This window comes from Bison bison, unplaced genomic scaffold (assembly GCF_000754665.1).
Source record: "Bison bison bison isolate TAMUID 2011002044 unplaced genomic scaffold, Bison_UMD1.0 scf7180017845494, whole genome shotgun sequence".
In the NCBI taxonomy this organism is placed as follows: domain Eukaryota; kingdom Metazoa; phylum Chordata; class Mammalia; order Artiodactyla; family Bovidae; genus Bison; species Bison bison.
Window position 1 is genome coordinate 19727 of NW_011476067.1, and position 11085 is coordinate 30811.

The window sequence follows — 11085 nt, forward strand, 5'->3', positions numbered from 1 at the left end:
GCTAGTGCCCAGCAGGCGGGCCAGGTCTGCGTCAGGCCCCCATCCACTCCCAGGGCAGGGGCACCCACAGGGCACAATGGGGGCATCGGGCAGCGTCCCGCTCGTGAGGTCTCCTCACACAGAGGCTGAGCCCTCGGTGCCCAGGGAGAGGAGGTCATGCTTGCATGAGACACAAGGGACCCAGGCCTGCCTTCCTCATGGGGAGGGCCCCGCGGGCACCAGAGCCCAGCAAGCAGTACCCATCTGTCCAGTGGAGAGGCTGCCCTTGACCGACACCTCCCCACCAGGCCGACGCAGGGGACAGGCAGGGGTGCCAGTCTGCCCCAGTGGGCCCCCTGTGACACATGGCTTTGGCTTCCTGCACTGAGGGGCAGGAAGGAGACTGGCCACAGCCCACCACACTGCGGGCCCAGGCCAGTGCAGGAGGGCCGCGGAGACACTGCAAGTGCTCCGGGCACCCAGCTGTCAGCACAGCCCCTCCCGAACCCGCCCTCACACAAGGCTGCCCCGCAGCAGCTCCCACGGCGGGGGGCGGGGCCATGACCCAGATGGGAACGCCCTTGCCCGCCCCCCAACCCCCAGCACTCACTGGGCTCGTGGCTCGGGGAGGAGATGCACTCTCGGATGGAGTCCGAGATGCCCAGGCTGGCCGCTGTGGGCAGAGGTCCGAGCAGGGACTCCAGCGCCGGGGGCCTCCTGCCCCCCTCGGGGACCCCTGCCGCCTCTGAGCTGCCAGGGACACTGCCTCCGAGCAGCTCCTGGTAGAAGTCCTTATTCAGGTGGCTGGCTGCGGCCTCCAGCTCCTCGTCCTCGGTGTCCTCCTCCCCGCACAAGCTAGACGTGGAGTCCTCAACGGAGCCTAGGACACAAGTGCACATGCCCCCCGTCAACCAGGCAGGAGGCCAGAGTGCCGCCCGGGGAAGAGCGTTTCCACACAGCCGCACACATTCCCAACGGCGGGCCTGGCCCCAGGGCGCCCACACCACACACGCAACGCCAAAGCCAACTTACATCAGACACGAACCTAACAGCTGCGAGTATAAATGTTTCTGAGAAAAGATGGGAGATAGGAAGAAATGCTGACTCCAGCATCGATAAATCAGATTTCATCAAAGATGGGAACTCTACTTTGAAAGACACTGTTTAGGAAGACAAAAAGACAAGCTGCAGACTCATCTGCAAATCACATGTTTGACAAGGACTTGCCTCTGGAATGTATGAACACCTCTGAAAACACAGCCCCGTCACAGCTGGGCGAACGATGCAAGCAGAGACCAGCAGAGGCGTCGCGGGCGGTCACAGGCACGTCACCATCACGACAGGCGCCTGCGGCCATGGCCACAGCGCAAGGGCCGATGCCACGCACCTGGGGCTGTGCGTCGGGAAGCAGCTTCTGAACCACCCGACCACGTCTCCCTGACCCAGCAACGCCACTCCCCCACATTTACCCTCGAGAAAAGCAAGCAAAGACTGACGTGAGTGTTCACAGTGGTTTACACGCAACTGTCCAAGACTGCAAATGACCCGGATCCTTTGTGTGGATCACAACAGACTGCGGAAAACTCTTAAAGAGACGGGGTACCAGACCACCTGACCTGCCTCCTGAGAAATCTGAATGCAGGTCAAGAAACAACAGTTAGAACTGGACATGGAACAACAGACTGCTTCCAAATAGGTGAAGGAGTACATCAAGGCTGTATATTGTCACCCTGCTTATTTAGCTCATGCGCACAGTACATCATGAGAAACGCTGGGCTGGATGAAGCGCAAACTGGAATCAAGACTGCCGGGAGAAATATCAATAACCTCAGATACGCAAATGACACCACCTTTATGGCAGAAAGCGAAGAGGAACTAAAGAGCCTCCTGATGAAAGTGAAAGAGGAGAATGAAAATGTTGGCTTAAAACTCAACATTCAGACAACTTAAGATCATGGCATTTGGTCCCATCACTTCATGGCAAACAGATGGGGAAACAATGGAAACAGAGGCTTCATTTTTGGGGGGCTCCAAAATCACTGCAGATAGTGACTACAGCCATGAAATTAAAAGATGCTTGCTCCTTGGAAGAAAAGCTATGACCAACCTAGACAGCATATTAAAAAAGCAGAGACATTAGTTTGCCAACAGAGGTCTGCCTAGTCAAGGCTATGGTTTTTCCAGGAGTCATGTATGGATGTGAGAGTTGGACCATAAAGAAAGCTAAGAGCTGAACAATCGATGCTTTTGAACTGTGGTGTTGGAGAAGACTCTTGAGAGTCCCTTGGACTTGAAGGAGATCCAACCAGTCCATCCTAAAGGAAATCAGTCCTGAATATTCATTGGAAGGACTGATGCTGAAGATGAAACTCCAATTCTTTAGCCCCTTGTTGCAAAGAACCAACTCTTTTGAAAAGACCCTGATGCTGGGAAAGATTGAAGGCAGGAGGAGAAGGAGACGACAGATGAGATGGCTGGATGGCATCCCCGACTCAATGCACGTGAGTTTGGGCAGGCTCTGGGAGTAGTTGGTGATGGACAGGGAGGCCTGGCGTGCTGCAATCCACAGGGTCACAAAGAGCTGGACAGGATTGAGAGACTGAACTGACTTCCACTCAGGACCGGACGCTTGGGACCCCTGCCCCAGCAAGGACTGACAGGCGATGGACCTCTCAGAGTAACAGCACTGAGTGAAAAAGCCAGAGAAGAAACGATCCCGCTCACAGAAAATTCTAGACACGACTAACTTCCAGCCGCGGGAGGCAGCTGCACGCTAGCCTGGGCGCCCTCGCGGCCCCTTGCCTGGAAGCCCGACCTGCCACCGCCTGTATCGTCAGCAGCCCGTGGGGCGGCCGGCAGAGCTGGGACACTGGCCACCCACTCGGCCGCCTCAGGGCCTTCAGAGCTCAGGGCCCGGCACACACGTAGTGTGGCCTCTGGAGGGATGGACTCGACGGTGTATGCAGCCCTTCCTCCCCCACCGGTCCCCCAGCACCCGGCCTCCTCTCCTCGCTGCGGAGCTGCGGTTCCCCCCAGGCCGGCCATCCTGCAACAGGGCGGAGCCGCTTGGAAGCCAGGGGTCAGAGGAACGAGTCCACACCCAGGAAGGCAGACCAGGAGCAAGGGTGGGGTAGGACGTGGAGACAGTCCCAGTAACCAGCGGCGGGCACGGAGGAGGACATGTCCCCGATGCTCTGGTCAGGAGCAGCCATGAGAAGCTGGACCTGGGGCAGACCGGCGGTCCCTCAACAGCACTTGGTAAGCGCAAGCAGGGAGAGCGAGCCCAGCCCTGTGGCTGCGTGGCTGCAAGCAGGTGCTGGCCCAGAATCAGAGGCCTCCAGAGACCACGTGAAGAAAACCCGCGGACAGAACACACGCTTCCCGAGGCCCAGGGAGCGCCTTGTGAAAGGCGCGTGAGCAGACACAGGGGAGCCGGGCCCTCGTGGGGAGAGAGGTCCAGGCTGGGCCGGAGAGCAGAGCCCCACTGTGTCCAGAGGGGGACACGGGCTGGGGGCGGGGAGGCAGGGTGCCAGGGCAGAGACCACCAGGCGTGCACGCAGGCCCATGGGGGCGCCCAGCACCGAAAACCAGCTGGCCTCGGCCGAGACCACCTCTGCCTGTGGGAGGGTCACACAGCTGACAGCGTGGACGGGGGGACACCCCATAGGACACGGAGCCCAGCCCTGGTGGATGGAGCCCAGGGGGCCTGTTCCCCAAGCACCGCAGGCATCTCCAACCAACGGACCTGTGGCCACAACACGGTGGTGCCAAGGAGGGACAGCGCCAGCAAAGCACCCCGGCACCAGGCGGCACGAGTATGGGGCCCACCCCCACCGCTGGAGGAAAGTGGCAGGCTGGCAACCTCAGGGGGAGACGCTGCAGAGGTCAGAACCGAGGGCGGCAGTCGCCGGCACAGAGCAGAGAGGTTGCAGGGTGCACGAATCAGCGCAAGAGCTGCCTCAGTGGGAAATCAGTAACGAGCCCGGAAAACGAGGACAAGGCACAGCAGACACGAGCAGACAGCACAGGAAACCGCCAGAGAGACAGCACCGTCGGAAGTGGCACGAGGCGCGCGGTGTTCATGCCGCGGACAGGGTGGCCCAGGTGTCCTGGGGGCACTGAGGCTGGCTGCAGGGCACCCAGGCCAGCGTGACCCCGGGCTGGGGGGAGGCTGGCAGTGGGAGGGGCCAGGCGCAGGCAGACTGAGGGGCAGCTGCAGACACGGCGGGACTCACCATCTTTCGTCAGGCTGGCGAGCGCTCCCTTGGCCTTGGGCCGACTGTTTTCTAGCTCAATCTCAATGGCATCCTGGTAGGTGGTTATTTCACCTGAAGCAATAAGTTAAAAGCAAAAAGTGATCATGAACTCCGTCCTGTAAGGCCCTGCAGCCTCTGTTCAGGGAGACGGGCGGTTACCTTCCACGGCCTCCAGCTGTTTCGACAGGACTTGTTCAAGCTGGAAAGGAAGGGCACGAGCGTTTAGTGACGGGTTAGACCAGGCCGCAGGCACCGCAGGCCCCTCGGCCCCGGGCAAGGCCCCACCCCGACAGGAGGGATGCAGCTTCAGGCCAGACACACGCTGGGCCCTGCAGGAAGGAAGCTTCCTGAGAACCGGTGCTGGAGCACCTGGGTGGCCTGGGGAGACCCCATGCACAGATGAGTGGACCTGGGGCCCAGGAGGGGTTGTGCCCGGTGCAGCCCACCCCGCCACCACCCCTCGACTGGTTTCAGCGCCCCATCCGCCTCTCCCGGGGCTCTGCACGGACGCACGCCCTCGTCAGTCTTCGTAACGAAGCCACTGTCTCAAAGGAAGAGCGGAGCGGCGAGGACAGAGGCCGTGCGCAGGGCCCACCTGCTTCAGCCGCAGCTTCCTCTGCCCAGCTGTGTAGGACGGGGGGTCACACTCCTCCTCCAAGTCAATCTTCATAAACTCGTCCACGGTCAGCTGACTGGTGGGCGTGTCTTCAAACTCCGTGAGCCTGAAGCACAGGGAAGAAAGGGAATCTGGCACCCCCGAGCAGCATATTAACCAGCACCCAGTTAATGAAACACCCCTCGGGGGTCATGGGCCCCCAGCCCGGCGCCTGCACACACGCAGCTGTGCAGACGGGGCCCAGCAGCCTCTCGGTCCTGCTGACTGTGAAGGCTGGCTTCCCTGGGAGCCAAGGGCAGGGCCCCCAGGGAGACCCCGGGAAGGAGGCCCCCAGTCCCAGGCCGTCACTGCACACAGGGCTCCTGCGTGGCAGTGAGTCCAACCATGATCAATTCTTGCCCGTTTCCCACGTCCAAGTGTTTAATAGGAGAATCTATAAAGAGAACTAGAGGTCAAATAAGCAAACAGAACTCCCTCTGCTTTGAAAGCGGCCGTAGAACACCGTCTCAGCTGAAGCACAGCCATCGGGGCTCCCAACTCGGGGCGAGCGGGCTGCAGTGATGAGCGTGCCAGCGACTCGCTCACCCCAGGCTGAGTGGCGCTCCGGCCGGAGCAGCCGCAATGACCCTGGGAACTCACTGCCCAAGAAGCAGCTCCCTGGCTGCTCCAGGAAGGGACAGCGGACGCCTCTGCAGGTCACGCTGGCTGCGCTGGCCAGGAGACGGGCACGGCCGCTCTCAGCACCAATTCCTGACCTGTGAGTCGGCAACCTCACAAGCCACTGGCCCCCTCAACCCCAGGTGGAAGAAAGGGGCTGCCACGTGGACAGAGACGCTGCCGAGGGGGCTGCCAGGACCCCAGGTGGGCCCAGAACCACCCACCTCTTGCGCAGAGTGGACTCGCACACCTTGACCACGCTGATGACCTCCTTGACGGTTCTCCGGAAATCATGCATTCTGGCTGCAACCAGAAGCGCTGGGGAGAAACACGGAATTCAGAAAGGGGACAACCCAGTGACCCCAGGAGCGTCCCTGGGCAGATGGCCGTGACCCACCGCGGGGGCTCCGCCAACACCAGGAGCGTCCCTGGGCAGTCCCCACTATGGGGGCTCCGGGAGCCGGGGTGGCACCAACTTGCTCTCCTCCTGCGGGAGGTGCTGCAGGCCCGTGCCTGTGAGAACGCCCAGGAGGGCTCGATGCGCTGCAGGCGACTACACAACAGTCTTAAAAACACAGAAGATGCTGCATCACAGTCTCCTTTCTTAAACGTAACAATTAAAATACACTTTGAGGATTTTGTGTAACCTCTCAAAGCAAACGTGTGCGCTGAGCTGACTTGCATGGGAACCTCGAGGAGAGACAGAGTGGGCGCCGGTATGCTGCACATGGTGACCACAACCGGCTCCCCCGAGGAAAGACCTGGCTCTGGGCTGCAGGCTCGGAACCGGACATGCCCCTGAGCAACACTGACCCTGTGGGGCTGGGAGGGAGAGTGAGGGCCGGTGGGTGGCTCCAGGTCCCAGGGTGTCGGGAACAGCAGGAGGGTCGTCTGTGGGCACCTGCCAACCAGAGGGGAGCCCAGACCACAGTCCTGAGGGGAACAGGGAGCGCCCGGAAGGGAGCGGGGCGCTGCAGCAACGACTCAGCACGGCTGCACCTCCAGTCAGGCCTCGGGTCAAGGCTGGGAAGCCTGGAGTCCCCTTGGCTTGAGGGTCCTGCCCGCTCCCCAAGGCCGAGGAGGCCAACAGGGAGCAGACAGAGCCCTTGAGGGCTGGGTTAGGACCAGGCAGGGGTAGCTGCGAGGCAGCTCTGGGGAGAATCCACCTGCAGCAGCCCGGCCCGCTGAAGGGTGAGCACAGACCACACTCGCACACGCCGTGGGCCCAGCCAGCCCCACCCCGCACGCCGATACCTGCCCCGCAGAGCCCCGAGGGGCGGCGGCCCGTGTGCATCCAGTCCCTCTTCATCCTCTGCAGCAGCCTCAGGGCCGTCATGGACACCTCATGGTTCTTTTCGCCGAACTCCAGCAGATGGGCAAAGCGTGGGATGTACAGGCAGGGGTCTGCGGAAGACACGCACCTCAGCGTGGCCCTGGGGAGACGCGCCCCTCTGCCCCCCAGATGGGGCCTCTCTCGCCCGTCTGCCGCACAAGCTCCCGGGGCCCCTTTTCCCTGACATGAGCCCCCGGGACAGGCAGCCTCAGGAGCAGCTGAGGACACTGCAGCTGGTGGGCAGGACGGGCGTACCCTGCCACGTGAGGTGGGGCCAGGCCTGCGTGCTCGCTGCTCAAGCCCCGGCAGAAGCACACAGGCCCATGGGCTGCTTTGTGGGCATTCTGCGGATTTCCAGGGAGGCTGAGCAAATTCTTACACATTCATTTTCTGCATTTGCTCTTGTGGAGCAGCAGCTTAGGCCTTCTGCCTTCTCGTCTTTAAGAGTGTGTGTGCACCTCTTCAGTGAATGTCTCCCTCTTGCTAAGGGAGGCCAGCCTGGCTGGGCGGGATGGGAGCCACCGTACGCGCGCCCTCTCTGTGCTTACCAGCACCTTCCCCGCGCCGCTCTGGGCTCCAAGCGTCACAGAGCGAACAGAACCAGCTGAGCAACAAACCTGGCTAGCTGTCAGGCCTGCCACAGATAATGAGGAAACCATCCGGGGTTCTGTGACCGAGTCCTGGGCTGAGACCTCCTTTGGACACAATCATCAAGCAAGGCTGTGCTTCTCGGGGCATGGTGGAGGCCTGAGGAGCAGGCTCCAGGAGGGAGGCCCAGCAGAGAAGGGGCTGATCGGCTCCCCTCACGTGTCCGACAGCAGCGCAAGCAGCGGCGGCAGAGACCCCGGCCCTGACCAGTACCCAGCACCGTCCTCCTGGGCTCGGCTGCGTCTGTGAGGGCCCTGGGGGCGGCTCTGGCCCCGGGTGGCCCCGAGATCCTACAGGCAGCTCTTCCACCCTGTCAGCCGTGGCTCGCGGAAAGGACCGGGGAAGGCTTCTGAGGACGCAGACTGGCCGCCTGGAAGCAGCCCGGGTCCCGTAAGGCCCACGGGATCCAGGCAGGCCCTCTCTGCTCTGACGGCAAGACTGGCAGGGGCGGCACCTCCAGCCGATCCCGACAGCCAACAGTGCAGCCAGCAGCGCAGCAGAGCGAGCAAACAAGCAGGGGAGCCGCAGGGGACAAGGCGGAGCCCCGCAGGGGCGCTCTTCCGCACATGCCTCCCCCATGCTTGCTGTACACCCGGGGCAGGGAGGCGCTGTCCCTGCGACGAGGAAGGGAGCCCGGCCAAGGGGAAGCAGCCGCCCCCCGGCCCTCGCCGTCCTCAACAGACCCTCAAAGCGCCCAACCTCCTCCTCCTGTCTGCCCAGTGAGGTTCCCCTCCACTGCCTGTAGGACCCACCCACGGCCAGCTGGCCACAGCTTGTCCTCTGCCACTCCCAAGTACACTTCCTTTGCTGATGAGAGAGCTGGCTGGTTTAGGCTGACAGCAGGCAGCTACGACCACTTAACCCCTTCAAAAGACACTGTGCAAGCAGCATGGCAGAGTCACGGGGTCTAGGCAGTCTGGAGCTTCACCCACTTCCACTGTGGGTATGTTGGTTTGGAGTTTTGGGGGTGATTTGATTATGGGAAAAAAACATATATCTTAGAAGTATAACTACTAACATTTGTAAATATTTTTTAATAAAACAAAACATATCAGAACTGAGGATTAAATTACATGCATATTAAAAGATCTTATCTTGATTTGAGTACAACTTTGACACTGATTATTCCTAAAATAGAAAACCGTAAGCCTAAAAGTACTGGGAAAATTCAAGACAAATATGCCAGCAGCCTGGGGTAGGTGTGAAGTGGCTGGGGCATTTAATGTAGGGAAAAGAAGAAAAGCTGGGAGAAAATGAGAAGCCTCAAGTATAGATCACATGACAGAAGCTAAATTCCCTAGTGCTCAGACGCTCGTTCGTGTCCGGCTTTCTGTGGCCCAATGGACTGTAGTCCACCAGGCTCCTCTGTCCATGGGATTTTCCAAGCAATAATACTGGAGTGGGTTGCCATTTCCTACTCCAGAAATTCCCTAGTGGGCTTGGACAAAAACGCTAAATCCAGGATGCAGTGTTCATAAGAGGCAGCTACAAGTAATGCAAAAGGTCAAGATCAAAAGGCCATTCTGGGCCCCTGAAGCAGGGTCACCAGGAGGAGAAGGGCAGCTGTGAAGGGCACAGCAACACAGGACCCAAGGCAAGGGAGGTGCGCGGGCCAGGGCGAGGGTGTTATGAGGGAAAGGACCCAACATCTTAAAGGACACAGGACAGTCACACACCTGTAAGACACACGGACTCAGAAAGTACTAAATAAAGCAAAAACTGCTAGAAACAGACATTTCCACACTTGATGTAAGACTTTAACATAACCACAGTGATGTAGGATTTTTAACACAAGTCTCTCAATTCGACAGCATGGCTAGTGGGGGAAACACCAAACGGGAAACCGGAGCCACCACGGGTTCAGCGCAACAGCTGACTCCTAAAGTCAACGCCGATAAAGAGCGCTCATCCTTTCCCAAAGTCTGCAGAAAAGTTTTAAAAACTGACCGTGTAGTAAAGAAACTCCCTGCTGCTGCTGCTGCTAAGTCGCTTCAGTTGTGTCCGACTCTGTGTGACCCCATAGATGGCAGCCCACTAGGCTCTGCCATCCCTGGGATTCTCCAGGCAAGAACACTGGAGTGGGTTGCCATTTCCTTCTCCAATGCGTGAAAGTGAAGTCGCTCAGTCGTGTCCGACTCCTAGCGACCCCATGTACTGCAGCCTAACAGACTCCTCCGTCCGTGGGATTTGCCAGACAAGAGTACTGGAGTGGGTATATACGTATATAAAACTGACTCATGCAGCTGTATACCCGAGTCACACAATACTGTAAATTAATGATACTTTGTTCCTTAACAGTATTAAATTTAAAAGAAAGTTAATTTTAAACCCCCCAGAGACTTCCTTGGTGGTCCAGTTGTTAAGACTACGTACTTCCAACTCAGGGGGATGCAGGGTTCAATCCCTGGTTGGGAAACTAAGCTCCCTTCTGCCAACTGGTGTGGAAAAACAGCAACGACAACAGACCATATAAATGCTGCAAAGAGGACTGAAAATGGGAAATGGAAATACTTCTTCTAAATAAAAAATATAGGTAAAAAGCAGTAATAAGGTAATGAAAAAACAAATGTTACCTTCACCAGGAAAGAATTTCAGAAGATAAAACGGAAAACAGTATGGTGCTGGTACAAAGACAGATACACAGGAGCAGTGCCACAGAGCCTCTGATGAGGATGTCAAGACTGCACAATGGGGGCAGGGTCATGTCTTCAACGAATGGTGCTGGGAAAATCAGATACCCATAAACAACAGAAAAAAGGTGGACCTCCACCTCACACATCACATACAAGTATCAGCTCCAAACGGATTAAAGATCTAACCGTAGGACATGAAACCGTCAGTCTCCTGGAAGAAAAGAGAGGACGAGCATGATGTTGGAATGCAGACGACTTCCTGACCATGACAGCAAAAGAGAAAACAGACAGAAACAGGACTGGGACAAACCTAAGACCCTCCGTGAAGCAACGGAAACCGTTAAAAGAGTGAAAAATGCAACGTACAAAACGAGAGAACGTATTTGCAAATCACGGACTTCTCTTGTGGCTCTGAGGTCAAAGAGTCCGTCTGCAATGCAGGAGACGTGGGTTCGATCCCTGGGTCGGGAAGATCCCCTTGAGGAGGGTATGTCAACCCGCTCCAGGGCTCTTTCCTGGAGAATCCCATGACAGAAGAGCCTGGGGCGCTGCAGTCCGTGGGGTCGCAAAGAGTAGGACACGACTGAGCAAGTAAAGAGCAACAACAAGCCCGCATATCTCCAGAACAGGCAGAGAACGGGCAAGTCTAAGGAATGACAAAACCACCCGATTCAGAAACGGACCAAGCAGCCGGAGAGACTTTTCTGCAGAGGCCCAGAGAGAACCCAGCGCAGCTGACGGGCTGCACCACATCACCGACCACCAGGGGCTGGAGGCCCCCCGCGAGGCAGCGCCTCACTGCACGGTCAGGACGGCGGCCCGTGGGGTCGTCGCGGGGCCCCTCTCGACCCTCCCGCACCTGCCCCTGCCCAGGACCGCCCAGCGGTCCAGCGGACGGCACAGGCGCCGAGGCTGTGCGCGCGGCGGGCCTGATAGGGGCACGGCCCCCACTCCCGGGGCTTG

General features: G+C 58.8%; 1 protein-coding gene across 1 annotated transcript in view; it reads right to left on the reverse strand.

The window, feature by feature from the left end:
- BRF1 (BRF1, RNA polymerase III transcription initiation factor 90 kDa subunit) overlaps window positions 1-11085 on the reverse strand; it is a 51062-nt gene that overhangs the window by 4727 nt on the left and 35250 nt on the right. The window contains exons 6-11 of the mRNA XM_010835228.1: window positions 6763-6912; window positions 5733-5826; window positions 4831-4957; window positions 4395-4434; window positions 4215-4307; window positions 590-859 (exon numbers count right to left, since the gene is read on the reverse strand). Coding sequence (XP_010833530.1) covers window positions 590-859; window positions 4215-4307; window positions 4395-4434; window positions 4831-4957; window positions 5733-5826; window positions 6763-6912 — 774 coding nt within the window. The remainder of the gene's footprint in view (window positions 1-589; window positions 860-4214; window positions 4308-4394; window positions 4435-4830; window positions 4958-5732; window positions 5827-6762; window positions 6913-11085) is intronic.